The sequence below is a fragment of the Rhipicephalus sanguineus genome, chromosome 1, assembly GCF_013339695.2.
Source record: "Rhipicephalus sanguineus isolate Rsan-2018 chromosome 1, BIME_Rsan_1.4, whole genome shotgun sequence".
NCBI classification, from domain to species: domain Eukaryota; kingdom Metazoa; phylum Arthropoda; class Arachnida; order Ixodida; family Ixodidae; genus Rhipicephalus; species Rhipicephalus sanguineus.
The window spans coordinates 229,933,656-229,959,336 of NC_051176.1; the positions used below are offsets into that span (position 1 = coordinate 229,933,656).

The 25,681-nt window shown below is 46.2% G+C and overlaps 1 protein-coding gene across 2 annotated transcripts in view; it reads right to left on the reverse strand.

Annotated features, from left to right (window-relative positions):
* Nucleotides 1-6,997: 6,997 nt before the first annotated feature.
* Nucleotides 6,998-25,681, reverse strand: part of LOC119373866 (F-box only protein 31) — a 47,107-nt gene continuing 28,423 nt past the window's right edge. For both annotated transcript variants that reach the window (XM_049420078.1, XM_037643933.2), the window contains 3 exons: nucleotides 23,656-23,815; nucleotides 19,244-19,467; nucleotides 6,998-9,658 (listed from right to left, as the gene is read on the reverse strand). In XM_049420078.1, the coding sequence (XP_049276035.1) occupies nucleotides 9,502-9,658; nucleotides 19,244-19,467; nucleotides 23,656-23,815 (541 nt within the window). In that variant the 3' untranslated portion in view covers nucleotides 6,998-9,501. The remainder of the gene's footprint in view (nucleotides 9,659-19,243; nucleotides 19,468-23,655; nucleotides 23,816-25,681) is intronic.

The window sequence follows — 25,681 nt, forward strand, 5'->3', positions numbered from 1 at the left end:
TCGACATCAGCGCCGCCACGGAGGGATGCCGCTACTCGTGGGCGCCGGCTCCGGACACCTGGGGTTCGGACCACCTGCCCCTCCTGCTGTCCCCCTTCCGAGGCAAGGCCCCCAGGGATCGGGAATACCAGGTGGTGGACTGGCGAGCCTACCGGCAGCTATTCAAGGAGGACACGAGTGGCAGGGACCTTATGCAGTTGGTGGTCGACAGCGCCAGGGCAGCAACCGTCGTCACCAAGGTCTCACAGGGGCAGCCCGTTCCGGACATCAGGCACCTGGCACTGAGGGCGGCGCGGCGGCGTGCAGAACGGCAGGCCTTGAGCAAGGGCCTATCCGAACTCTGAACCTGTTTCCGGAGGGTCGACGCCGTCTGCAGTCGCCACGCTCGCAGGCGCAGGAAGCAGGGATGGGTGAGCGTCTGCGTCACCATCGACAGCTCAAAGGATGGAGCCCGTGCCTGGCGCCTGCTGAAGTGCCTGCTGATGGTGCCCAGGGCTTACAACCAGGTGCTGTCCGTGGCTGTCCTCCTTGCCATTCCGGCCTCCGAGCTGGCCGAACGTCTGGCCGACCAGTTCGCCAGCAGACAGGTCGCCCAGCTAGCCACAACACCTCCTCCAGCCGCTCTCCCGTGTCCAGCCTCCTGCCATCATCCCGGATGGGTGGTTGCACAGGTCCAGGAACTGTGCAACGAACCCATCCGGATGCACGAGCTCGTGGCAGCCCTCGATCGATGCAAGCGACGCAGCGCCCCAGGAGCAGACGGCATTACCTTCCAAATGCTCCGCAACCTGGAGGAAGGAGGGCGTCAACGTCTCCTGGGGCTCTACAACGACGTCTGGAATACCGGGGAGCTCCCGGAGTCCTGGCGAACTGCGGTGGTGGCACCCATCCTGAAGCCCCGGAGGAAGGCCACGGCGCTCTCCTCATACAGGCCAGTATCGCTCACCTCAGCAGCGTGCAAGGTGCTGGAGAAGGTGGCACTGGAGAGAATGCAGTGGATCGCCGACCAACTGGATTTCTTCCCGGAGCAACAGACTGGCTTCAGGAGACACCGGTGCACTGCCGACTCCATTGCAGACGTCGTCGCCACCCTGGAGGATGCCAAGAGCTGCGGGGACGTGGCAATGCTGCTGCTGCTGGACGTGGAGAGCGCCTTCGACGGTCTCCCGCACGTTGTCGTCGAGGCGGCCATGGACCGGCTTGGCATCAGCGGGTGCCTCCGAGGCTTCGTGTGCGCCTTCCTGTCCGGGAGGACCTTCTGCGTCCGTGTTGGAGGGGTGACCAGCCAGCCTAGGGACATCACTACCGGTGTCCCACAAGGTTCTGTGCTAAGTCCATTTCTCTTCAACATGGCGCTGGCAGGACTTCCTGCCTCCCTCCCGACAGACACCAGGTTCCCGGCCCGCTGCTCCGTCTACGCTGATGACGTGGCACTGTGGGCAAGGGGACCAAGGCGGTCCATTCCTGCCATCAGGAGGTCACTGCAGGCAGCCCTGGATGCAGTGATCTCCTTCCTCGGAGGCATCGGCCTCAAAGTCTCTGCCACCAAGACCGAGGCCCTGCTGATCCATCCACTCGCTGCGGCACGGGTCTACGTGAAGCCACTGAGGGTCGGCAACCGCAGTCTCCCCTGGAGAAAGGAGGTGAGGTACCTGGGCCTCACTGTCGACCACCGGCTCACCTGGATCCCCGCTGCGAAGGCCGCCGCCACCAAGGTCCGACGAGTTCAAGGGGCCATCGGCAAACTTCAGCAGCGTGGCCGTGGATGCTCCACGAAGTGGGCGCTGCGGCTCAACCAGGCCGCGGCGTCCTCCGTGCTGCTGTATGCCCTGCCGCTGGTGAACCTGACGCCAGCCAGGAGATCCCTGCTGGAGGGACTGCACAGAGGAGCCGTGAGGACCATCCTAGGGCTCCCCAGGTGCTCCCCTGTTGCAGCGACGCTTGCCGAGGCGAGAGAGTGGCCCCTGACGCTACGCATGCTCCAGCGAGCGTTGGGGCACATCGACCGCCTCCACCGTGCCGCGGACGGTGCAGCCCTTCTGGAACGCTTGCGCAGCCTGCCAGGATCCAGGATGGGAGGCCTCCTCCCACTGTACCACCAGATGGTACCGGATCCACCAGCCCCTGTTGCCTCTCCGCCGCCACACCACCGGCCCCCTGAGGTGCACCTCCACCTGGCCGGGGCAACGAAGCGACGAACTCCTGCAGCAGCACTGCAGCAGGCAGCCTCCTGCAAGCTCCAGGAGCACTAGAGGGTCGGCTGCAGGTCTTCACGGATGGATCCGTGATGCCAGATGGGACTGCAGCGGCGGCTTGCGTCGTCCCTGCGCGGACCAGCAGCAGGCAGTGTAAGCTGCCTTTTCCGGCCAGTTCAACGGCGGCAGAGCTGGCCGGACTCCACCTGGCAGCTGACCTACTGGCAGAGGACATCCCATCAGAGCCTGTCGCCGTCCTCTGTGATAGCAAGGCAGCACTACAGATCCTGGCCAACCATCGAGACACCGGACTGACCGGAAGCCTCCCGGCGGCCAAGTACCGTGCCCTTGCTGCATCTGGTGCGTCCGTCTCCTTCCACTGGCTGCCCTCCCATGTGGGCATCGCTGGTAACGAGGAGGCAGACGCGCTTGCCAAGGCAGCACACCAGCCTGGCACCCCCATCACCCGGGCCGTCGCGGCTAGGGACTACACGCAGGCCCGTCTCAAGAAGCTCCTGGTCACGGTCCACCCAGACTCAAGGGTGGCCAGTGGACGAGGGCCAAAGCTGCTACCAGAGACGGGCCTCACCAGGAGAGATAGGTCTGCCCTGCTGTGCCTGCGGACCGGCTGTGTGTGGACCGCTGCCCGCCGACATGCGAAGGGTCTCTGCGCCTCCCCAGCCTGCAGCCGCTGCGGCGATCCTGAGACCCTCGAGCACCTCCTCTGTGCCTGTCCTGGCTTGGCACAGGAACGCTCGAGGGTCACTACGGCCTACCGGAGCCAGGGCCTACCTGCCTTCACACTCGAACACCTGCACTTCCCGTCGCGTCCCCACCTGCCAGCACTCCGGAGCCTGGTGGAGTTCCTGGACGAGACGGGAATAGCCGCCTACAGATGAGCCGGGAACTTGCCGCCCCTGCCCTTGCTGCCGTCTTCCCTGCTGCTCCGGCCACGGCGAACGAGACACAATCACATCCTACACACCACTATCCTCTTTCATTTCCCTTCCCCCCTCCCCCCAGACGCTGCGCCGTGCTCCCGACTGGGTTGCAGAAATAAGCGTCTCTTCCTCTACATAACCACAAACAACAACATTTCTTGTCGCAAAGGTTATTTACGTGTGTCAGGTACTAAACTGCTCGTGAGATAAATATCAGGCTGTGCATAGAGTATTCGCCATATTCGTGTGGGGGTATCGATGGGAACCAACGCGCAGGGATAATTGATCCCACCCCGGAGCAGTGGGAGTGCGGGCTGACCAGCTCTCGGCTCGAGACTCAGGAACGCCTGATCTCCAGGGCTAGAGCAGCAGCGGTCGCTCGCAGCTTTCTGAACTTAGAAGATGCCACCCACCTTTATTTTATTTTTATCAACTCAAACAAACGTTTCTACAACAACAACACGTCCGGCAAATGGTCACTAGCCTTTGGCAATCACGTCGTCATAAAAAGTGCCTAGGTGTGCTCGTGGTTCTTAAATGCTGCAATGAAGGTTGCAAACAGTGCAAGGTGCAAAAAGAAGCTTTATTTTGGTTTTATTCATCGTGCGTATTTCCGCACGACGGATACCAACAGCATAGAGCCGCGGTTACGCGAAGAATAGAGCAACACAGTCTATATAAGGACAGCATTGTTGTAGGCGCGTGGCCTATAAATGTACCGTGCTTGCAATCAGCCGAGCCATTTTTTTAAATACTGCTTTACTGTTAAATTTGAGGCTCTGACTTACTAATGTTTGAAGTTTGAAAAACAGCGCGTAAACGAAAACGTGCTCTATTTTCGGAAAAAGACGTAATTCCATTCCCATTCCATTCCGTGCAAAATGCGATTAATTCCATTCCCATTCCATTCCTCCAAGCATTTCCCCATTCCATTCCCATTCCATTCCGGGGTCTTGAAAATGTGGAATGATTCCGGAGTGGCAACTCCGCAACACTGGTACTAAGATAACTTTTTTTTTTAGTTGACTGCCTTTAAGCGCTTATCCCTTCTTGTGAAGCTTCATCCCCTCACAGGCTTCAGGAGCAAATGTGGAGGGGGGGAGCCGAAGACGTGAGGTGTGACAATGGGCTGGAGGAATGCACCCATGTTGTGTTGGGGCTTCAAAGCATTGGAACTCGACTAGTGACTACAGGAATGTACCTCACCTGGACGATCTTTGGATATCAGCGGAGTTTTTGTTTTCTTTCTTTTCTCTTTTTTCTTTTATTCAGGAAACACGTGTGTTTCGTAGGCCAAAGTATGTGCACGTGGGGTGTTGACGATTTTTTTTTCTTTTTTTATTTTTTTCTTTTTTCAAGAAACACGTGTTATTCTTATGTCAGTCAAAGTATGTGCACAAGCGTATTCGCGACTTTCGTAGGCCAAAGTATGCGCACGTGCGGTGTTGACGTTTTTTTTTTTTTCTCTCTCTCTCTCAAGAAACACGTCTTATTTATTCTTATGTCAGTCAAAGTATGTGCACAAGCGTATTCGCGACTTATTTCGGCAAATTTCTTACCTCTCTCCTTTTTTTTTTCTTTTCTTCTTTTTTTTCTTTTTTTTCTTTCTTTCTTCTGTATGTACTTTTCCTTAGCCTTTTTCTCTTTCTCTCGGCTCGGAGAACGATGATATAAAAGCGCACCGAAGCCTGGTAAATTTCATCCTGATGAAGATCGGTCTCCGATCGAAACGTCGACAAATAAACAGTTTTTTAGAAGCGTATACCTTTTTCCTAATATATATATATATATATATATATATATATATATATATATATATATATATATATATATATAATATATATATATATATATATATATATATATATATATATATATATATATATATATATATATATGGGTCATTCTATGCCAAATCATCCAGCGTTCTTCCGACCATCACAAATATGGCTGAAAAAATTTCCACGTTTTTCTTGAAGTTTGAAACTCTTCCTGCTCGTTTATTTCTGTTGCCAAAAATTTTCCCACCTATTTGTGAGAGTCTGTAGCTTTGCGCCGACTGAGCTAAAGGGCATCAAACAACAGTTTTTTTAAAGAACGTTTATGGGATGCACTCGATAAAATGGTATTTCCGGCAAGCTAGTGAAGTGATGTAACTGTAAAAATAATGACTTATTTATGTATATCGATTCTTCGAGGGCTTTTCGCACGAGCAAAATTGAATAAAGTTGCAAAGTTTGATGTTCTTTTCCAGCAACAAGGCAAACTCAAAGGGTAGAAATGAATTATATACTGGTAGCCTGTTCAACATATTACAAAAGAAAAATAATTTAGTCGCTGAAGGTATAGCAGATCGTCTGAAAAAAAATTGCGAATTTCACTTTTTTTTAGAAAAGCTCTGTATTCAGCGTCAAAAAACTTGCCTTGATGATCGGACTAAAAATATGCACGACACCTCATTTGAAAGCTCTATGTATTAGCTGAACATAGGCAAAGTTACAAAAGGGTATTATTTTTTTAAATTGAGAAATATTTTTTTGAAATTTTGTATCTCCACCAGCTTTTCGCCGACGTAACTCAAGCGGCATGAAGCACTCGCAAAGGCAATCTTTAGCCCATGCCCACTGGCCTGGGATGCAGACGTCAAACATGGTGCTGTCTGTAAAGCAACCCCATTTCCTTTTCCATTACTTTATAGACAGCAACATGTTTGACGTCTGCATCCCAGGTCAGTGGGCATGGGCTAAAGATTGCCTTTGCGAGTGCCGCGTGTGTTTTGCGCGCTCGTGAAAGTCGCTCTGACAGAAAGTTAGACGAAATGCCGCATGCATGTGATATTGCTGGATGCCCGAACGGTGCACAACGCCAGTGCTGCAGCAAGGAAACCGATGTGTCTTTTCACTGGGTGCCGCGGAATGAACCCTCTCGCTGAATTGTAGCCCAGCGTCGCGAGCCAATGTCTCGTTGTCAAGTTCTCCGTCCACATCCATCAGGGGCGTAGCCAGAATTTTTTTTCGGGGGGGGGGGGGGGGGGGGGGTTCAACCATACTTTATGTACGTTCGTGCGTGCGTTTGTATGTGTGCGTGTATATATACGCAAGCAAAACTGAAAAATTTCGGGGGGGGGGGGGGGTTGAACCCCCCCAACCCCCCCCTTGGCTACGCCCCTGACATCCATTGCGGCGATTGCGGCAAGCTTCGATGGCCGTTGTTGCTGCTGTGGGTCCCGCTACTTTCGCTCTGCTGCTACTAGTGTCAACGGCCGCGCAGTAAAGGCGGGCAACGTTGGGCACGGCAGCAGTGACGTATGAAAGTCGGATTTCAGGCGGGTGATTTGAAGTGCGCTAACGCGATGCGGACCACTAAAACGTGATTTTATTTCAAAATAAGCACTTCCTTGGCATAAACGTAGCACTACCAGGTTTCTGGACCGCTATTTCAACAATCAACGTCGACTTAATATTTGCCTTTAGTATCCCTTTAACCGATTAGGAACTACGTAGGCCCAAGCAGGCGCCGTCAAAAATATGTGACGTCACGGCAAATGGTGCGGGAACTCCAAGGTGGCGTCGCCACCTGAATTTTCTTTTTGCGCGTTTTCTCGCTTATTAAGCGTCTTCTCGCAGCAAGCGTGGTGTTTTTGGTATCGTGAGAGACTACTTTACTAATGCTAGAAAAATCGTTTTGCTCTTTAGTGTCCCTTTAAGAAGCTCAAAGAACCTTTATGCATACCCTTGACAGACAGCAAGTGGTGGCAAGTAACCGCATCCAGAGACTATTATGAAGCACGGCAAATTGCAATAAGCAACAGAGCTGTAGGTATGACCACTGCTGCAATCCCACACAACAGAATACAGAAACTTCAATTTCTAAAATTTTTATTAAATATTTTACACTTGTATAATTTTCTGATCAGTGAAAAGCATAAAAGGAAAGACCAGAGCAATTGCAATCAAGCTGAAAATGGTACAGAGCCTAATAAGGACTGTATCAGTCCTTTAAACATGAATAATTTTATTGAGCAAACAAAATATAGAACACCCACACATAAATCCAAACTACAAGTTACATTCCTTTTTTCATACAAGTAACATAACAACAACCCAGTGTTCTTCCAAACATCCCGCATTGCAAATTTTCTGCGCCCCATTCAGACAAAACTCACACAAATTTTTTAAAGCTCTATCTGAAACGAAGCACTAAGCTAAAATATAGTGCTTACAACATACAGGAACACAAAAAGCAACAATACACTTGAATGTGCCCCATGCTTAAAAATATGTAAAAAAAACATCACAATCCACTTGCACATCCAAAAAACTTTGCATTATCAAAAACATAGTAAAAGTTAAAGGATGCCTATGGTAAAACATGGGTGCTCTGATTGCAACAAAAACTGTTATAAAAAAATTGAGTATCACAGCACTACAAAATGGCATTTGGGTTGTAAAAACTCAAAGATCAGCACAATGTACAAATAACAGCAACAGATCCACATTGCTAGTTATGCAAAAGGTATTAGAAAGGTGTCCTCGTCCTCCCTTTTCTAATACATTCGTTCACAACGTTTCTACACAAAATGCTGCAACCTCAGTCAGCCACATAATTGTTTGCGAAGACTTCGCTTTGGCCACAGTTAACTCACACAATTCCACACTATAGGAAACAATGACCATGAGAGAGCTAATGACAGCAACCTTGTACTCAAACAGGAACCTCACAGACTGCAGCAAACAAAAGGGTGCTCTAAAATACCCACACATCTTGTCATTTCAAGAGGTACAAAATGCTCTTTCACATCATTTGATTTTCCTCTTACTTTTGTACTATTTGCATTTTCTCCTCTTCTTTTCTTTTATTGATAATGTGTGCTAAAGTAACTGTGGACATATATAACTATGCATCATAGAGATAAAATCCTAAATGTCCTCTAAATCTTCCCATTCCTTAACTTCAGTGTCTCATGGCAAAATACTTTACATACATTACCAAAGCTGCATGTTTTTTTTTACCAAACATGTTTACGTTTGTTTTATATAAAAAGTCAATTCAATGCCCCTTCAGTACCTGTATTTGAGCCCCAATGTTAGTAAATGTTCACAGCTAATTATGCACATTCAAAAGCACTGATTCACATATTTAAGTGCAGCAGCGCTAGGTGCAAGCATGTGTTCAGGTCAATATTGGTCTGCACAACTCCAATCCCACAGATGCACATAAAACTGGCAATTTACAGGCTGTGATGGAAACATCTATGAAATGGCATTATGCTCAAAAAGCCTCTTTATAAGCACATGGTACCACATGCAAATTGTTTTTAGATGTAGAAAGTTATATCAAGCTTGAAGGTGCTGGTTAATGTCACTTGACACTGCCTGGCTGAAGTGTTCTGTACGAGTGTGACTGGAGTTGCAAGCATAAAACCACAGTCATTAAAGTCTTCCTTGTTCTGTGCATTCACTCACAATACCAACAATAAAAAGAAAGAACATGGCTAGACGTTGCAAGAGATCATAAACATCACGCTATACGGCTGATCACAACATGCCACAAAAAATATATGTATATATATGTGTATATAATATATAATACGTATGTACACATTCTTTGATCTTTTCTCCTGATAAACACAGGCCTGCAAGAGCAGACAACCCATGAACAACACTTTACACAAACTACCACAAGGCTTCTAGTAACATAAGTTCACCACATCAATTTTTGTGTCATGCATGCTCACATATCACTTGTGAAAGAAGCAAAGGTAAGAATTAGTAAAACCAGGAGTCAACGAATGGCCCAGTGCTCTATACCAACCTCTGTTTTCTTAAAAAATGCACATAGTATAGCAACAGTGGGCTACTGCTCCTGATGGCTATCTCCCAGATCTCACACACTGAAAAAAGCACAAACAAGAAAAGCATGTAGTGCTCACAAATGCACTTCCCACAAAGTATTGTCTGAATGGCACTACCCACCACAGTTAGAACTTGCGGGTGAAATCAACAGATGACCAGAGTTCAATTAAACACACTTGTAATGTGTGGCGTTGCACACATGAACATGGTAATCAGTAAGGCAGTGCCATTGCTTTCTGAGCACTACATTTAACACTTGACCTTTCCATAGTAAGGCAAGAACTGCCCTCTGAATGCACCCCTCTGAACAATCTTAACAAATCTCTGCCACCAAGCTGTGCGGCCTTCCCTGATGTTCAATACACCTGCGTTGCATGGCCTCATAACATTCTTCCCAATGACAGCTTTGGTAGCGCCGCTTTGGCTCCCATTCCTTAGCTGCTTTAGCAAGAATGCCGCAGCCCAATTCCAACACAGATCATTCCAGTCGTATCTCAAGGGAGGGGAGTTTTAGGCAAGGTCCTCCTTAACTCTGTGGTACATGCTTAATGAAAGCAGCTCCAGCCAGAGGAAGCCAAAGAGGTCCTCACTGAAGACAACCCAGTGACCTCGTGAGAAAGATGGGTTTGTGTAACCATGACCAGCCACTTGGCCCAAGCCGTGGTACCTGCACGAACAGCGAGTTACACGTGAGAACCTGGCACGCCTTGCAAGAAACAAATGACATAATTAATTCCGAAATGTTAATTACTTACCGTGTTAAACACATGTTTTTTTTATTTTAAACTACCAATATTAATTAAAAACAAACAATTTCCATGTCCCACACGTGAGCCTTGTTCGTAAAGGCTTGCACATGGTAGCCAGAATTGCCTTTTAATTTTTTCACTAAATGCTTTCCTTTTATGGTTCTTGGTTGTTGTTCTCTTCCATTCATTATGCCTCTTCCTTACCAGACAGGAATCTGTCACACTGAATTTTCTGGGCAAAGCATACTCATTTGCTATCATACTTTAGTTTTTCTTAAGGTGGCGGTTCTACGGTCGCCATCTTGCGAGTAGTTCTTCCTGAGACACCAAATGACACCACTCAGTCATGTTTCAAAAAAAGGGAGGAAAATGTGCCCTTCACCCTTCTAATCCCTTCTTTTCAGGGGTGCAGCTGTTGCCATAAGCTCTGTTGGGGTTGCAAATGTGCCTGACCCCCCCCCCCAACCTTTCTCCCGGTCCTCAAGAAAAAAAGATGCACTGCCCAGAGAGCCTTTGTACTCCTGTGCAACTGTCCAGAAAAGAGGTGCCCCCTCTCTCTCGTGGAAAGGCAGAACTATTTACAATAGAGCGGTTAGGCGCTGAGCCATGCTGCCGAAAGGGTTGCTGGAAATAGTGATTCAGTTTCTGAAACAACTCTTTCTCTCTCTCTCTAAAAAAAAAAAGAGAAGAAGACCGTTCGTTTGTTCAGGGACTGCTCGAGAAATTTGACATTGCCCCTGAACACCGGCAGTGTTGGTTTGCGTGGAACAGCCCAGACCATGCGTACGTGCATAGTAATTAGAGATGCCTCTGCTGTCACCAGTTTTGGTACGACTGCAAATGTAGTGCGGGTGTCGCGCATGTGCCGCTTGACCTCATACTTATGTCCCTACATTCAGAAGCTCTTCAGAAAGCCTTCATTGAAAAGGTCCATAGGAGGGACACGCTTGAGCGTGTCTATGTGTTCTGTGAACGTCTCATTTTCTAGGTGTTTATGGTCGCCGATGCCGGCGATAATGAGACAGTAAATAAGAGCTACGTCCAGCGCTTTGGTCAGTGAGGGGTGCCTATAAAATAAGATACCACATGATCTGCATGTGCAAACAGATTTGCTAAATTCAGTTTTTGTGGAGGTTATTAGTTCATAGAGCGTAAATTGTGCACGTGTTGTCTAACTATTTCGCACTGTTCAAGCTTTATTTCTGCTACCTCTCTGCTATATTGTTTGCCGTGCACTGCAACAAGCAAATAGCAGACACATCAGTGATTTTCGAGGGTACGATGATCATTCGAAAAAAAGATGACGAAAGTGGATGTGTTACCATTACGTGAGTGCAATTATTACGCTGGTAAATACAGTACATATTTCGACGACAAGACAATTTACTGAAAATCATGCGTTTCAAAACTTGCGTCAGCACACGTGACATTTGGTTTGTTGCTCGTGTCTGGGAGCTCCAGAGCTCGCGCAGCCATCTGCACTTTTCGCTGCAGTCGGGGCAATTAGACTCGCTATAATTGACAACTTGGGGGCAAAATAGTTACAGAGCGTGCGCGAGCAAGTTTGTTTTCCTCAGGAAAGCCTCTACCAGATGGGCAGACAAACATTTTTTTTCCATTCACCACTGATCCCTGTCTTTCCTTTCTTTTGTTTCCCCCTTTTTCTCAGTGCAAGAGGGAACTTACAGTGAGGCGTGACATTCCTGCAGTATGTTTTGAAAAGCCTTGGTGCTGAGCCCGCGCTTGAATGTGGAGGGGTGAACAAGCTTAGAGGGAGAAAACAGTCAGGGAACGAAGAGTTCTGTATGAAAATTTTCTTGCTGGAAAGCCAGCTTACAGGTGTTTGCAAAGTGTACGCCAGGGGGCGCTCACTATTTTGCCAAGTTTCAATTGTTTGGCTGCTAATCCTATCGCTCAACCAGGCTCAACCAGCGTCACTTGAAATAGTCAAACAGACATACACTGCCAAACACTCCTCACCTCACCGCATGGTTTCCGGAAAGCAAGTTTCTAGGTATTGTCATACCAGCCTCAAAAATATGAGGAGGCAAGGTCAAGTTCTTTGTGTCCTTCAAAAATGCTTCTACAGTCACCTGAGTACAAAGGCAAGAAACCAAGCAATTCCTGGAATCCTCGGCACAATAGCCTAACCTGCTGGCTATGCATTCATGATGTACAGTGCAACACGCTTTATTCCCTTCCTTCCTTCTTTCTTTCTTTCAGCAGCCCCATGGGGTTACATTGTGCATTGAAGACATGGTGACTAGATTTAGCCACTGGGCTATACACTGAAGTCTGGAGAAATAAGCCATCCGTGTTTTGGCAGCTTAGTAATGTTTAGAGGCGCCACTTCTGATGAACGTCGAAACTGACATGAAACAACTTGATATTTTTTTTCGCAGATGGTGCCACCACCAAAAAATGTTTGTGAGGTTTATTATTTCTTGAAAATCTTTTGTTTCAAGCACTGCTTCGTAAGGTTAGTGAGTGCTGGTAATTACGAGACACTACATGGTCCTCCTAATGTGCAATACTTGTTGTGAATTAGCTTGTAAGAGAAAAAAAAGTAAATTTGCTACAACCTGGCAAGCAGAAAAATGAGCTAAATTCACTGCTGTCCTACAAATTTTCTAATTACCTTCCGACAATTTTCTCTTCACAGAAACCTAGAGAAAGGCTTGCTGCTTGAATATTGAAGATTTCAGAGTTTTAAGTTTTGTCTCTTCATTGGTAATGCCTGACCAAGTAGAGCCATAAATTGCCGAATTGAAATAGTAATAATTCATGAACTGTTCATCAGAACAAAAAACAATTTCGCGTAGACATAAAGTACATTGTAGCCTGGAAACCCATTCAATGTTGTTCTACACAGAACAGAAAAAAAAGTTATTTACTCATAAACTTTCATTGCTTCGCCCATTTTCATTGGAACCTGCATCAATTTCTAATTGCTTTACTGGCAATATCTCTTCATAGAAACCTTGCATAACGCTTCATTAAACGGCTCAGCAAATTTCATTTCGTTATGTTGAACAGTTTTGCCACACTGGCAGTAGAACGGAGGCTTGTACAGCGAAAACACTGTTTTTTGCTCACACTGTTTTCATTGCCATGATATAACGCTCCAGACTAGGCGACAATACTAGCTGTCATTAGAAAGCGGAGAACGTAAACTTTCTAATGCAATACAACTCATATTTGTCCATTGAGCAGAGCAAGCACAGTGCGCCAGTGAACAATGCCTAAAATGTCGAGCACTTGCCACTGGACGCTCCAGACTAGGCGACAATACTAGCTGTCATTAGAAAGCAGAGAATGTAAACTTTCTAATGAAATGCAACTCATATTTGTCTACTGAGCAGAGCAAGCACAGTGCACCAGTGAACAATGCCTAAAATGTCGAGCACTTGCCACTGGACGCTCCAGACTAGGCGACAATACTAGCTGTCATTAGAAAGCAGAGAACGTAAACTTTCTAATGAAATACAACTCATATTTGTCCACTGAGCAGAGCAAGCACAGTGCACCAGTGAACAATGCCTAAAATGTCGAGCGCGTGCCACTGGAGTGGGACCGCCACCTTAAAGAGGGGGAATCCACAGAACCAATGCAATGACTGAGAGAAAAGCATGTAAAGTTTTCATTGTTACATTATCGCACACAACAACCTGTAGGAAAAAGTGCCACTTGGTTATTATCATGAGTTGCCCATGTGGCAATAACATTTGCTGGGGTTTTACGTGCCAAAACCACTATCTGATTAAGAGGCAGGCCGCAGTGTAGGGCTACAGAAATTTCGACGACCTGGGGTTCTTTAATGTGCATATAAATCTAAGTACAAGGGCCTCTAGCATTTGAGTTGCCCATGCAAGAACTAATTGCAGTCCAGCAGTAATCAAGTAATAATTGCAGCAATTCTGGCTTCTGGTAGCCATTTCACTTTTTCAGGTGTGATGTGATAATTGTTTGTGTATTCGCTCCAAGTACGCCACACTACAGAGGCACAGCCAGTGACGTGTGCTTCAAGGTGTTTAGGATATCACGTAAAAGTTACAAAAAACAATGACAGTAACCCAGCGACATTTCCAGCTAACTTTTTGACATTTTCCTGGAGGATAAGCCTATGACAGCTTAGGCACAGGAAGTGAATTATAAATGCCAGTTTCCTATGCCTAAGAGGAGCACTCGTTCAAGTTTATTCTACAGTTGAAACTCGATTTAACGAAGTGATGACTGCACCCAAATTATTTCTTTCAATAGAGAAATTCTTAAAATTAAGAAGATTTTTTTGGTCCTTCGAAATCTAAAACTGTCCGAAAGCTACCGTGGCCCTTTATTTGTCACTAACACACGCCTGTGCGTGTAAAAGTCTGCAAGGATAGCCTTGACTAGCAGCTTCGCATATCCGGACCATACAGGCGAGGTGGACGGTCACAAGAAGCTATCACAAGCTGTCAATATGCAAAGACACGGAGAACAAACGTCGTTTTATGAAAGCAGGCAGAGCAAGAAAGATGCAAGGAGACAACCAGTGCCATCTGTCGCATAAAACATTAAATAACGAAAGCAACTACTGTGTTCCTGAGGGAGAATTTACAGGGACAACAAACTACCACCACCCCTAGCACAATATGATGCGTAAAAGCACTACCGAGTGTTGAGTCCATTGTTCCGTGCATGGGCGTGCGGTGCAGCCTTATCAAAATAAAACTAACGTTGTCACTAGGGCGGCTACATGTTTTAACGTGATAGCGGTACAGCGCACATCTGAACAAAATCGCGTTTGATGACGAAATTGGAAAAAAATCACTGCCTTATTAACTCATTTATCCCTGAAAAACTTCGTTAAATCGGGTTCCGTGCAATGGTAGCTTCGTTAATTCGAGTTGATGACAACATTGGACCCTATGGGCACGACAGGGAATGGAGATTTCTTTGTTAGATTGAAAAATTCGTAAAATCGGATTTAAGTGTTAAGGTTTTTTACGGTTTAAGCTTTTTTTTTAAAGATCGGGATCAAGTTTTAACTGTACTGGAATGTTCTGCTACTAAAATTTAGCTTGCAGAAATTTATTGAGATTCAGTTTTCTTTTTTTGCTCTTGGCTAACAATGATCCGCATTTGCACAAGTATGGCCCGGTAACATAACATCTTACAATACCCAACACACAGTTCCAGATTTCAAAATTCCCAACAGAGAACTAAATCAGCAGTACTCAATAATATGGAGATTCTGTGCACCACTAAAACACTGATGATATAGGAACTCAACTCTTGTCTGCTGGATTTTACATATGTGCCCATACTTGATTATGTCAGGACTGAGCAGGAGAGGCACACTTGCATCTCCCAACTAAATTTCAGCAAACACACCAGCAGCCATTCTGAAAATGTCGTCACCGCCAGCGTCTCTGACCACAAGCTGTTCTTACTCGTCAAGTTTCATTTCTAGGCTTTAAAATTGAAATAAATTCCTTTTCAGCAGTCTGCTGTCAATTACACTAAGGGAAAGTGGTCCTTGAAAGCGTACAAAACCTCCGCTACAGCCAATGCAGCCTCCAAGTTGCCATCCACAATGCCGATAGCAACAGAGTTGCGGATGCTGGATTTTCTACAACCAATATACATTCGAACCTCATTGTAACAAAGTTGAAGGAAGAGCCAAAATGACTTCTGTTATACCGATGTCTACCGATATGGCGCAAAAATTTAAACGTGCAAAGACGCCGGCAGCGCGGTCAGCAGTCGTGCTACACAGCCACGTGGACGATGAAATTTTATCAAAAAGAAACCTACACCATCAGCATCGTATGACTAGGCACCTGGCACGACAGCATTTATGATAGCCGCGTTCTGTTCAAATGTGGTGGTCTTTTGCTTCCGTATTGCACTTGGCTACACTTGGTTACTGTCACTCCATTCGAATGTTCAGTGGTCACTACAATGTCATACTAATTGTTTATTCTATAAAAGGATGGCGTCACTGAGCCCCACCCACTCTCACAGTGAGATGTGCTCATGTTTGCCTCCACACTTGAAATCATGCTTATTAATTGAGTGAGCCAGCGAATGTCTACTGCAATATACCGTATTGGCTCGAGTAAGGGCCACACTTTGTGTTTTTCATGATTTTGACGATGTGTGGCCTTTACATGGTCAAATCTTTTTTCATTACGAGCATAGGCATGCGCATGAGGGGGGCAGGGGGGGGGGGGGAAGGCGCCCCATCTAATCCTCTGGAGGGGGTCGCCAAGTCTGCCCCATACTTTACTCAGTCATACCTGTCCCGTCATTCTTCAATGTGCAAGATTATGGCCATGCAGGTTTACGACAATAATGGCAGCCGAGGACCACTGATGTTGCAGTCAAAGAGCTGTTTGCTTCCAATTTTTACCCCTGGAAAGCTGGCGACCAAAAGGAGGCTGTTGTGGGAAGCTCATCATTCATTGATTTTCATTTTTGCATACTTTCTTTTTTTTTTTAATTGGACCAATGGGGTGGGGGAGGGGGAGGCGCTGCGGTGAGACTGCACCACCCCTAATGGGGAATCCTCAGCATGCCTATGACTACGAGTGCGAAACCCACCCTAATCCTCTGTGCATGTTCACCACCACAAAATGAATGTTTCCTTTTCAGAGTGCAGTAAAAGCTCGTCAATTCGGAAAATATGATATTTCAGACCTGTTCTCTGGTCCTGGCAAGCATACGCATTGTTTAATAGCATCAAACTCTCATTGATTCGGTCATATTTAGCTGCAAACTGGTTAATTCGAATGATCCTTGAAGCACAGCAAGCACGAAGCACTTGAAATGTGCGAGGCAAAGGAGCGAAAAGGCATTCGCAGACAACCAAAACGAGGTGGCGAAGTCCGCATCGCCATCGTCGTCAGCGTGAACCGTATGGTAATGAGAGGAAAGAGCACTTCGCACCTATTTGCGATTACCACAGCGTGCGACAAAACGTTGGTCGAGGGCCTTCAGAAAAACGCAATCACCATTCAGAATCACGTTGTTGGTGATAAAGGCTTCAGCGGCGCACATGCATGGGCACTTCATGTACGATAGCATTAATAGCAAATGCGGTTCCATCCGCAGTGACCGCGACAAGCGGTAGTTTCGTTTTCATTGCGTGCTTTCAGTAGTGCATAGTCGTCATCCATGATTGTGCATTAGCGAGCCAGGTGAGGGCCAGGTTTCTTTCACAGCGGTTGCGGCACTACAGTACAATCTCGTTACTACGAACATCAGATTAACGAAATTTTCAGATTAACGAATTTTTTTTAAGTCCCCGCCAGAATGCCTATATTGCCAATGTAAAAAACTTTCAGTACTACGAATTTCAGTATACCGAATATTCCAGATTAACGTACGTAATTTAACCCCGAAATCAACAAGATGCTTCGTTATTACGAAGTTCCGTGAATGTTTCGGTACGGAAATCACTGAAGCTTACACCTATCATCATCTGCAGCAGATATGCGCCGGGAAACCCGCTTCAACGGGTGCAGCCCCATCAGCGTCGACATCAACGTGAGCATCACCAACCGGTCAAACTGGTCAAACCAAATCAAACAACGTCATAGGCTTAGTCCCGCTAATGAGCTTTTACTGTAGCTTTGTTCATTCATTTATGCACATCGTGCACTTGGCTATTCATTATTTCTCTAGCTGCCACTGCTGCTTACACTCGGTTTGCAAGCACAATCATGGACCGCATGATCTTTGGTGCCAGCCATGGCATTAGAACTCGGCAAACGAGAAATTTTGACCGTCAGCTGCGGAGTCATTACGAGTCACTCAAAAAAACATCATCACGTGATGGCATCGCCATACGACATCATCATGACGTCACAGATTGCCAAAATTTGTGATGTCACCATGGAGTCACTATGAAGGAAACTCCTGTTGAATTAAATGTATTCACAATCACTTCAGACACCATGTGTCGCATCAGGGCACCAAATGCAATTGTTTTTAAGTTCGATTATTTTTTTCCCCCTCTATTTGGGCTGCCAAGCTGGGCATGCAGCCCTTACACTAGTCTATACAGCATACAGCCAATAAAGCTGTAAACCCTACTTGGAATGTCGCTGAAGCTAAATGTCGAGAAATGCCGCTGGAGCCAAATCCAGCAATATTCCTTGTTCAACAAATTCTCATCACTTTACAGGCACTCCAGTTATCTTGGTGCTTCAATGCACAAAAATGCATTTTGTTACACAAGTAACTGGAACAGTGCATTTTTACCACAAGTTTGATCGCATCTATCTTAATATCCACACCACCCTCAGATTTCATTTCAAGTGGAAATGCTTTGTGAACTGAACAGCTACTACTATTCATCAATTACAATATGTACCACAAAGTAATTAATATTTTTGATTGTGAATCAATTAACTGCTAATTAGTGTAATACAGTAAAACCTCGGTGATACGATCATGGCTCGTACGAATTTCGGGGTGATACGAATTTTTCTGTGGTCCCGGCCAAGGCCTACTAGTCTGCAATGTATTGGAGTACGGTTGTTGCGAACCGATTTGCACCCCGCGACGTTTGATACGAACGTACGCTAGCGCACAGGTACGAACAGGTGCTGCCTGCGCTGTCGCGGAAGACACGGCAGTCACGCGCGGGTGCGCGCATGCGCGCTGCTCGACCATCAACGGTGCATCGTTGCGTCCGAGATAGTGCGCGCGAATCTTGGAGGTCTCTAGGCGCCTTCGCATTTAGATTACAGATGACATTGACGTCGCGCTTTTTTTTCCGACGCATTGACACGTGCTCCTGTGCTCGAGGCAGCAGCGTCTTTGTACTGTGTTAACACGCGTGCCTGCCACGTCGACGCAGGCGTTCAGGCGTTCTATGAAACAAGACTGAAACTTGGGCTGCGGGTCCATCATGAAGTCCAATTAAAGGTGGACGAAGATGCCAAGAGACGAAGCGGACCGTCTTGGCGAAGGAGCTTGACCTCTATCTATCGTTTACAAAGCGCTTCTTAAGTCACTCTCGCCGCAGTACTCTGGTGTCATGCAGAAAAGCATAGTAAGATTAGGAAGGGGCTACAAGCGGTCACGGGGCACAACACATCTGGTTCATTAATTACACACGCGCGCATGCACCGTATATTTACGAGTACAAGTATGATCGATGACGTCTAAAAACTTTACTGGCAATCATTCAGAGCTGTTCATGACGTCGTTGCGGCCCTGAGAAACACTAAACCAAAACGTATGCCAACTTTCTTTTGTCGCATACTAAATTTCCATGTTTTCTGGTGACACGAATTTCGGATGATACGAATATTTTTGATAACCCCGCGAGATTCGTATCATCGAGGTTTTAATGTATTAGCATTTATGAACATTCTCTACATCAGCCAGTTTACTACTGAGGAAATTTTCTTTGGAAGCCACTTGTTAAGAATCTCTGAAAGAGTTATATGAAACACCCCACATAGGCTCTAGGTGTACAAGCAACAAATGCATGTCATAGCCACACTGACCTTGCAATGCAAGTCCTGGGAATCTCAAGGAAGCGTTCATGACATCCCAGTGGGACACGGAATGGCTGGGGTGTGGTTGGCACATTGTTGTATGGGGTGTCACTTGCACGCACTTCGATGGCATCCAAAGCCGAGATGGATGCTTGCTGCTGTGCTGTTAAAACCATCGAGTACTGCAGGACCACCTCAAAAGTCACCTGGCCAGATGGCACGTTGGGGTCACCCTGCAGAGAGAGCAGCACCATCATGAAATTCAGTTGTGCTAAAGTTCTTGCACATGGTCCTTGTACTTGCCTACAGCAATAAACACGTTTTTAATGACTATGATCTCTTTATGTTAGACGAGGTGCAAGTTTGGGCCAGTAAGTATAATACAACTAAAACCATACAAAAAAATTAATAAACAAGTAGTGCAGCACTGTACTATTGTATTGTAATGTACAGTGACTGGCAGACAGTGCAGTTGAAGACAAAGAGGCCATATGTTTCTGTCTCTTGTGTCGTTATTCACGCCATTTCTTCGTTTCGTCTCGTAAACACCAACCAACAAGCCCAACTTCACACAAGGGCACTAGTGCTTCATTCACCCTTTTATTTGTTTACCGTTATTTCACTCCCATGCTACAAGCCTCACGCCTCCTTAGGTCCAACTCTTCCACCTAATCAGTGAATTTACAAACAAAGAGGGGTCCCAAATAAAACGGTCAACATAGTTTCAATGCACTTAGGTAGCATATGGGGGTTTATTAATCAGCCACCTGCTCCTAACGTTCAAATACTATGTGACGCCATCACGTAAAAAGAGTGCTTGGCATTTACCTGGAGTATTAACCAGTGTGCATGCCCATATAGTCATCAATGTGTACGTGAGCACGTGAAAGAAAACTCTGTAGTTCTGCACCCATCACGAAACTTAAACAAGTGAAAAACTATCTGCAGGGACCTTTCATGTTATTGCCACCGAAAAACTGTCAATTATCCTGGTTCTCAAAAGAGAAAACATGGAGACATGGTAGCATTGTTCACATACGGAGGCACGTTCGTACATACTAGTGCCCACCTGCGAACAGCTAAAATCACACCCCTGTGCGCAATAAATAAGCTAGCATCAAGCGGTCACCTTTTGAGAAATCAGGTAACTGGATAGATATCAGTTTTTGTGAATGCAACAAATGGAAACCATATGCGAGACAAACCATGTACGAGGCACACAGTGATGCTACCGAGGACTTCTGATTTGGAGCAATTTTTGGAGCAGCAAAATTTCAGTTTTGGAGCACTTTGGAGCAGCAAAATTTTCATCTTGGAGCACTTTGGAGCAGATAATTTTGCATCTGGGAGCACTCTGGAGCAGAGAATTTTACATCCTGGAGTGCACTACAGAAGCATATTGCAATAACATTCAAGCACCGGAATATTACTATGGGGCTCTTATGAAGGCTAGAAATATTTCGGTTCATTGCAAATCTCATGGAAAAAATCATCTCAGGAGAACTCCATACTTCACTCGCTAATGAAAAAATAAGGGCTCATGCAGTTGAGTGTTCTGAATTAACCTCTTCGGCGATTATTTTGGACACTAGCAAATAAACAGAATACCAGATCAATGAAATTGCACTTTATGAAATAACACTCTAAATACATCTATGTGGTTATCAGCAGACAATGTAGACAAACGCCGTGATGTACAGCAGTGTCTCAATGGCAAAGAGCCACACTGTCCCTAATGCATTCCCCTAAGAAAACTCCAAGGCGAAAGCCAGGTTCTTTTTCTTCTCGATCGACGGGTTGATCCTCCCCCTCCTTCTCTGCAAGCTATCTGCACCTCACCTGGTTTTGCGCTAGCTCCATGATCGGCGCACCGATTACGGAAGCAGTGTAAAGCGACGATGTCGTGATGGCGTCATCACGTGCCATGATGACGTCACAAGTTTTGACGATCTACGACGTGATGATGACGCCATCACATGATTATTTTTGCATCAATCGATTGACGCCGCCGACGGTCAATTTTTGTGTTTGATAAAGCATCTGATGCTTTCGCATTAATATTGCGTATTGAACGTTAACAACCTGGCGTTACATACCAAACTGTCCTCCATCATGTCACCTCCTTGCCATGCGCGAAACAGCTTCGCTTATCATCCACTTCACAGAGTGAAGTGGCTCCTCAACTTTTTTAAAATATTTATTGTGATAACAATTATATGGACGCTCTCCGCGGATTTTTGCCGCCGCAATTGCCGTAATTTTCTGTATAAAGACCAAGTTAATAACATCACCACGCGCATTCTAGCCGCGGGTAAAAGCTTGCGAGCGCTGGCGACGAACGCGGCTGAAGCGGAGATTAAGCTAGCTAGCCGGCCGTCTGTCTCCGTCGCACGGGCAGCGCATGAGATACCATCTTCCCGCGTGCGGGCCTGCCGTCGATTGCTCATCAGAGAGGAAACGCCCCGCCCGTCTTTCGTAAGGAGCATGAAAGTACGCCAGGGGAGCGGGGGGCGAGGGGACCGCATCGTTCGAAGGGCGCAGTCGCTTGCGCACGCGCCATCTCGAGGCATCAGGGGACGGCTCGTAAACTTGCTGTGCTCTCAACGCTTACTTCGTGTTTAGAGAACTCAGAGCAAGAAAACGCTTCGGTTCCTGGAGCGGCCATATTCCCTTAAACCAGTGTTTTGTTGAGTTACACGAGATCGAATCCAAAAGCGTTAGCTACTAGCCTTACTTCGTTTAACAATGCAATTTGTTGGTATTGCATTCATTGCTTCGCCCTTAAGCGAAACTGAGTTTTTTTACCCGTCAGCTATTGACCACCGAAAGCGAGGGGCGGACGTGTAACATGGGGCAGCCGCTTCACTGTGGGCCGTCAGCGACGGGCCCGCTATTGACAGCTGCGTATTTGCGGCTGCTCCGACCAGGATATATGCTTTTATTAATGAGATGACATTTTTAAAAAGCAAGCAAAAATTCGAACTGGAACCCTAGCACGTGAGCTCGAAAGGGCAGGGCCTTTTAGGGGGTATTTACGGCAGAGTGATTAAACTCGGACGTGCTGGTATAAGCAATTACGAAAAAAGCTCTTCCGAATGAAGATCCATAGATAAAGTATATCTGAGGAAAAGTGTGAACGCATTTCCACCGTTCGCGTGCTCTTCCATAAACGCGAAGCACAGAAAATTCGATATTGTTCCATATATATACTGCTAGCGATCCCAGATTTCATTCCCCGATGTCCGGAAACAGAAGTGACAGACATTTTAGCAGCACACATGTAGTTATTACTGAACATTGCTTTCCTTACGTGCCGTGCGACGCTTGAAACGAGCTATCAGCAGCGTTTCTAGAACAGACGACGTCCGCCGATGAATCGCCGTCGCACTTTCTCGCTACCGAGAGGCCTAGACGTCACGAGCCTCTGCGGAGAGCGCGTTTTGCTGTCGAGCCGACTTGCAGAACAGAAGCTGCGTCGGCACCGTGCATGGCATCGTGGCTTATTCGGGACGCACGCGCGAGCGCTATTTATTCAGCGGAATAATTCTTGGTCCATGGTTGCGACTTTGGCAGCCCCAAGATCAAGCTGCACATGTTCTGACGCGCCGGCCGTGCGATTGCCGGTGATAGACGCCCCCAAACCCGACACTTTGGCGCAGTTTGGCGCAATTTTCGTCGATATTATCAGGATGGCGCATGTAAGTACAATTTGGCGCACTTTGGCGCAGTTGGCGCAGGAGTGGAATCACTGGGCACATGCACATGTGTGGATGTGCTAGTGATAGTCAACGCATCAGCCTAGACAAACCTTGAAATGGAAACCAAAGATAAATAATACAAAAAAAAAATATTCCCTGCACCCTCCCAGGATGACAGCACTTGCTGGAAAGCAAAGAGTTGAAAAACTGGCGCGCTTCTCAAGCATACAGATGGTGCTGTAAATGCACAGCATCGACTATTTGGGACTTGCTTGCGGCGCTGTATATTTACGTCAGTGATCCTCAAAGGGTTAATAAGCCAATTACAAACCTTAGCAACAGCACACTTAGCACGCTTCACCGCATAACACAGTACAACGGTGAAGCTAACTTTGCTTGCAATGCGTGTCATGTTACCAAGAGTTCCTCGTCAAGATACAGATAAGATGCCAAGCCATAAATAACCAAGGCCAAGCACAAATACGGTGGCCTCCCCTCCCCTTACATCAGTGGGAGCAAGGCCACAAAATTTTTAGAACCGTTGTCATTTGTTATTTTCATATCGGGTGGCTGTTTATTGGGAGATTTGTGGCTGCACCCGTACAATCGGGAGAACTAGTCAGAAATTCAGAGTCTCCCGGGAAATCTGGGAGAGTTAGCAGGTATGCATGGGTGTACACAAACATGCATACAAAATGAGAAGTTTATTTGAATAAACTTTACCGAGAGCTTGGAGGCCCGGAGCTTTGTGCAGTTGTCAACGTATTCCAACTGGATCAACTCGAGACCATGCGTGCCATAGGTACCCTTGAAAATGCCAGGCTGAATGGGCACACCAGTCAATGGGGCTTGCAGCGTAACTCGCTTATACTGAAATGCATAACTGTGCACAACAAAGAAAAAAGATAAAAGGCATCATAAGATACACTCCACGCAAGCATCCAGTAATCAAAAGGATAGCACAGTCACACTTAGAGGGTACACACAAGCATGTGGCCGATGCTCAATGCCGCACACAATGTGGGCATAAAAAAAAATGTTATTTATCTGACACACAGGCAAACAATGCACCAGAACAGTTACCTCTAACATGGAGACCTCCGTGATCTTGAAATTGCCAGCTCCACATGTGGCCAAACTTCTCTTAAATTTTCACATTTAATAAAAAGAGAAACTACTGCCACCATTGTGCCACAACTGGCAGTAGTGCCACCATGGTGCCACTACTGCCACCAAATGAAAACGGGAACTAACTCGTGCAATGCAGCTGCAACATAGTAAAAACTTTACAGAATCAAGACTAACACAGCAATAGATACATATAAATAAAAATATAGAAAAAAAACATGCAAGTGCCTGTTAATGAAAATGCAAAACAAAATAAATTTAAATATGAGGGAGTACCCAAAAGTAACCGGAATAGCACTGCGCTGGGCGGTTTGAGCTCAGTATACAATTTTCTTGCTAGGCGAGCGTCCCAAAACTCCTTTTGAGGGAATTTCATCCAGTGGCTTCTTTCAGGAAAGTTTTCTCGGGGTACACAGATTTTTTTCGTGAAATTAGTTTCGCGCGCTTGGAGTTTTTTCGTGATAGCTGATTGAAGTGAACAGCGGGTGGCTGTGAAATTTTGCATCATGCTCCAGCAAAATGACTCGGAAACTACTGCGATATTAAACAGTATTTACAAGGATGCTGCGATAGGAAAAACTTAAGGGTATGAGTGATTTTCTCTTTTTAAAAAAGGGGGAAATGTCGATTCATGACAAACCTCGTTCTGGACATCAGTGAACTTCACGAACGAATGAAAATGTCGAAAGATTTCGTGCACTTGTGCTTGAAGACTGACGGCGGACAATAGAAAAGTAGAAGTTATCTGGTATAGCTTGGAGCTTGGTTCAACGAATTTTAACAGAAGATTTAGGGATGCGAAGGGTCATTAAGAAATTTCTGCCTTAAATTTCTACAACTGAGCAAAAAGACAGTCAAGTAAAGACAGACCGTGCTGTGAAAGAACAGCTCCGAAGCAACCCAGGCTTCTGCTCCAAGGTTGTTACTCACGACTTTTCAAAGCGTTATTCTCACCAGCCTGAAACCGATTTTCACATCCGTACACAGTTCACTTAAAGCGGCCATCACAAATGTGCCCCAGCGTGCGAAACTGATTTCACAAAAAAAAAAAAATCACTACTCACACAAAAGCTTCCTGGGTGAATCTACCGGATGCAATGAACTCGAAGGGTGTCGCATGATGCTCGCCTAGCGGGATAATTGCGGACTACAGTAGCTCCGCCCAACGCAGCACTATTCCGATTACTTTTGGGTACCTCCCCCCTCATATGACCCGCAGAATGTTTCAACACATCAGCAAGAGCCCGGCAAAGAAAACCACCAAGCTCATGATGATCACAGTGGATTGAAGGCACTTTTCCTTCAGCGACACTGGAGTTTTAAACAAGAACACCTCCATCTGGTGATCAACTTAGCGTCGATAATCGCGCGAAAGTTTGCGCTATATGCATCTAGGAAATTCAGTGGTTAAGACAACAAAAGTGACCCCTCACTGTTCCAACGGTTCATTCCTTTGGGGTTTTCCTGTCAGTGCTCATTATTAGAAAAATATTTGCCATTTCAAATAAGTACTATTCAATATGAATACCAAATTAAATAGAACCCTATTGAATTCGTTATTCGAAATTTTGCAAGTATTCGCACACTCCTAGAGGAAAGGTCAACTCAGCCTTCAGTGGTG